The sequence below is a fragment of the Solanum lycopersicum genome, chromosome 10 (genome assembly GCF_036512215.1).
Source record: "Solanum lycopersicum chromosome 10, SLM_r2.1".
In the NCBI taxonomy this organism is placed as follows: Eukaryota; Viridiplantae; Streptophyta; class Magnoliopsida; order Solanales; family Solanaceae; genus Solanum; species Solanum lycopersicum.
Window position 1 is genome coordinate 47,093,801 of NC_090809.1, and position 4,671 is coordinate 47,098,471.

At 36.3% G+C, this 4,671-nt stretch overlaps 1 protein-coding gene across 1 annotated transcript; it reads left to right on the plus strand.

The window, feature by feature from the left end:
- The first annotated feature begins 266 nt into the window (after window positions 1–266).
- On the plus strand, window positions 267–693 carry LOC138338875 (uncharacterized). The gene is made up of 2 exons (XM_069289958.1): window positions 267–401; window positions 499–693. Exons 1-2 carry the CDS (start codon window positions 267–269, stop codon window positions 691–693), a joined length of 330 nt encoding a protein of 109 aa, XP_069146059.1.
- Window positions 694–4,671: the final 3,978 nt, after the last annotated feature.

Below are 4,671 nucleotides of genomic sequence, written 5' to 3' on the forward strand. Positions count from 1 at the left end.
AATACAATAATAGCTATCACTCAAGCATGGATATGTCCCCATTTGAGTCACTTTATGGGAGGAGATGTAGGTCTCCCATTGGTTGGTTTGATGCATTTTAGGTGAGGGCTTGGTGTACCGATCTTTTGAGGGAATCGTTAGATAGACTAAAATTCATTCAGGGGAAGCTTCTAGCAGCTCAGAGTAGGCAGAAACAATATGCAGATCGAAAGGTTAAGGACTTGGATTTTATGGAGGGTTAACAAGTATTGTTGAAGGTTTCACCGATGAAAGGTGTGATGCGGTTTTGTAAGCGGAGTAAGCTTAGTCCGAGGTATATTGGTCCATTTGAAGTTCTGAAGCTCGTGGGGGATGTGGCCTATGAATTGGCATTGCCTTTAGGGTTGTCAGGAGTGCACCCGGTATTTCATGTGTCTATGATGAAAAAACTACCATGGTGATGGAAATTATATTATTCGTTGGGATTTAATTCTTTTTGATGTGAAACTGTTTTATGAGGAAGAGCCTATTGCTATTCTAGATAGGGAGGTCCGCAAGTTGAGATCAAAGGAGATTGCATCTATCAAGGTTCAGTGGAAGGATCAGCCAGTTGAAGAGTCCACATGGGAGAGTGAGGTCGAGATGAAGGAAAGATATCCACATCTTTTTACAAATTCAAGTACTCTTTCTCGACCTCCCCTTTTCTTCATATGATCGTTCGAGGACGAACGATGGGTAAATTGGTATCTTATGTAACAACCCAATTAGTCGGTTTGAACAGTAGAATTTTTTTGATAAATACTTACTGGGTCGACAGACCATGTGACAGATCGTTGTGGTCACGACGGATCGTCATTGACTCCGTCGTCCCATACTTGTGAAATTTATCTTGCTGCTCCCTTCACTACCCTCGACGACAAGTATGACAAACTGTCATAGGCACAACAGTCCGTCGAGCGTCTTCGTTCCAAAACACTTCAACTCTTGGAATCTGGGTACTGGAACTAATTCTCTGAACTTCGTGATGGACCTGCAGGACGGACCATCATAGGTACGATGGGCCGTAACAATCTTCGTAACCCCACACGGTGTCAGACTTCTTCTAAATTTTAAAGGGGTGTTTCGGACTATTCATGATTATAATTTTGAATTTAGTGGGGGAATTTTAATAATTTATTTAGTTGGGGGTTAAAGATGATAGTAGGGAAATAAATAGTGGGTTACTTTATCATAATCGATTATATGATAATTAGGGTAAAAAGAATCTATAGAAGGAAAATAAAAAGAATAGAGGTGGGGGACGAGCGAGGGAAAGGGAACGAAAGAAGAAAGCAAGCGACTTAGACTTCAGATCGAGAAGATTCATAGGCACTGAGGAAGGCAAAGGCATTGGAGAGGTAGCTTGCTTTGTTTCTGTTCTTCGGTGGAGGTAGGTTATGGTTGATTTCTATGTGATAGATAAACTCTTAATAGCGATCGATATGTATTGATTAATGTTGTAAAGTCTCCTATATACTTGATTGTGTGGTTGAATGTTTGATTGTGTGGTTTGTGGTTGGCCTAATATAAGGAGACTGTTGGATTTCTAATCTTGAACCCTCTCTATTAAACTGACGCCTTGAATAAAGAAGGCTTGCTGAAATAAAATAATGAGATAATTGGTTTGGAGTGTCACGTTCCGACACGATATTATGGGATCGGAGTGTCACGTTCCGACACGATATTATGGGATCGGAGTTTCACGTTCCGACATAGTATATGGGATCGGAGTGTCACGTTTCGACACGATAACATTAAAGAAAAGGAATCCTGAATTATCTTAATATATTCAATTTCAAAGAACCTAGTTCCCAAATGAGTATGTCGTGGAGGCATGAGTCCTCATAGGTGTTTTTAATGTGGTGATTGATGGTGTACCTAATATAGTGTTGTTGTCAATGGTTCATATGATTGTTGCTTGTCACATGTTAAGTATTGTAGTTGATTTTATATTATTATTCAGTATATATTGCTTTCTATTTTGAGTTGGCCGATGATACTTACTCAGTAGGTGTTCCTGTTACTGACCCTTACTTGTATTTTCTTCCTTGTCATTTTGTGGAGTGCAGCAAGTGTGCCATCGACTTCGACTCGCCCTCAGTTCAAGCAAGTCTTCAACACATTAGAGTTCGGGTGAGCTATTGTTCCTAGATCGTGCTGGATTCTCTCCTTCACGTCTTTATGTCTTCGAATTTCGTACATGCACCATCTTTTTACTTGTTTTGTTTTCTTAAATACTCTTACATTTGGTAGTTTTAGGAAAGATGTTCTTGGTGTGATGACTTCCAGATTTTGGGGATAATAATTGATAAACCTTAGAAGATTATTTATTTAGTTATATTAATATGTTTTGGGTCTTCCGCATTATATTTTGTTCATTATTGTTGAATTATTGGTAAATGTTGGGGTTTATATTTGTTTGTTCGCTCACCTAGTAGGTTAAAGGTGGGTGCCACTCACGACCCATTTTGGGTCGTCACATATAATGAGTCTGAAATATCTGACCTAGCATGTGTAATTCAAGAACTAAAGAAACACAAAGCTAGGATTCAGAAATTCATGCTATATTCTTAGTAATAACATTATAATTTTATTCTGAACATATATTTAACTAAATCATGATGTTCTATCAAATTTTTATAAACCCTATGTTTAATCATGATAAGAGAATCAATAATCTGACTGAAAACTAGGGACCCAATGGGTCAAAATGACATAACTTAGGGATTAAACCGAGTGGGAAAGATCAAAAAGACCCCTGAGAGAGTTTCTATCGGGCCAAACGACGTCCATGACTAATGGTCCATCGTCTGTCCAATGCCCCATCGCTGGTTCCGTCGTTAGGGCCTATTCTACAAACCTTTACTAAAATGGGCATAACATTTTACTCGGAGATCCTAATATCGAAAAGTCGGTGGATATAGAAATATAATTAAATTATCCATCTTTGGAGAGGTAATGGATACCTAATTCATTTAATGCTAACAGTTTTGACCATTTGAAATTTAAAAAACTTCATTTCCCCTTAACTTTCTGCAAATTTTCCACCCATGGACCGTGCTGGTAATTCATAGCTCTTCTCAGAGAATGGGTGAACGGGGGTCTGGATCAATGGTCACATACTACGGACTTTCGTCTGACCTACGGGGTTAGTCCATCGATTAAGTCTTAGTCAATTTTTCACGACTGAAATTTCGGGAGTTTCTGATTGCGTTGACGGTTGTGCAGGACAGACCGTCGAATCCACCCTTAGTTACACCTGCAGATTCTTCTTAAATATCTATTTTTTTGTCTATTGTGGCTACGGGGTATTACACTTATACTGTACTTTTACTGGTGTAGGTATAACTTTATGTGTCTAAAAACACAAACTCATGCTTAAAACTATTGCACTTCTACTTGACACCAATTGTAACAAGAGATAGCTCATCTTGATATGATCTTCTCTTGGGGTGGATGATGTTAGCAATTACTTGGCTATCCACTGTTTATTACCACAAACACAACAACTACTACACTAGACAAATGGTGTACACATCTATGAATTACATTCTTGTTAACCTTTGAAGTATTTTATTTCTATCAGTTTGCTCAGTTTCAAAGGGATGCCTCATCTTGCACTCACACATACTACTTTATTTTTGTAAAGAGTAGCTGGTATATTTAGAGAATCGTATGGAATAGTACCAAACTTCACTAAAATGGACATCTTTGTTCTTAGTGTCTCTTCCACTCTTTATACTGTACAGAGCATGACTTTGTGTATTTTCTGCATTTTCCTTCAAATTTGGTCTGTTCTGTATCATTAATGCTTTCTTATTTTCTCTACATATAATAGTAATAATATTAATGGAAAAAACATTGTCAGAAACTTATATTAATAAATATGAAGCATATTACCAAGCTACAGAAGGAGAAAAGAAAAGAAGAATCTACGGTCTTGATCTGAAGTAAAAAATTACTATGGGCAGAAACTTTGTGGGTCATTATCATTAACACATCCATTTTATCAATCAACATCGACAACAAATATTGAAGAGTTTGTAAAGAAAATAATGTCTTAACTAACTAGTCATCTTGATCCTGTTATTGTTGAGTAGGTGAAAGCATAGATTACTCCATTCGACAATCAATCGTCTGCGGCCCATGCCTCCTGATACTAATCTGGATGAGGTTTCATACCTTTATTTGAAGTTAATACCTCCACAACTTTAATTTTTTATAATGTCATACTTTTTGGAAACTAGAAATTGTGCGTAGTAATATTTTGATGAGCATGGGTTAATTTAAGAGTACTTTATAGTTTTCTTTGTATATTTTAAACCAAAAATATGTTATTTTTGAGTTTTCTATTTATATATTATTAATAGTCGATGGGTATTATATTATATGAATGTTTGTTAATTTTGGAGTATTTAGTAATTTAAATTTAATATATTTCAACCAGGCATAAGAACAATTTTAGCAACAAGTTTAGCCGCTATTTGGTCGTTGCTGTAAAAATAATGTTGTTGACAGATCAACGATGAATTATTAAAGGACTAATATGTTGCTACAAAATATCTTGCGACGAAAATTTTTCTGCCAATTTACCAAAAATAAAAAAATATTAATTATGAAATTTGCAACAAAACTATATTAATATATTGACAG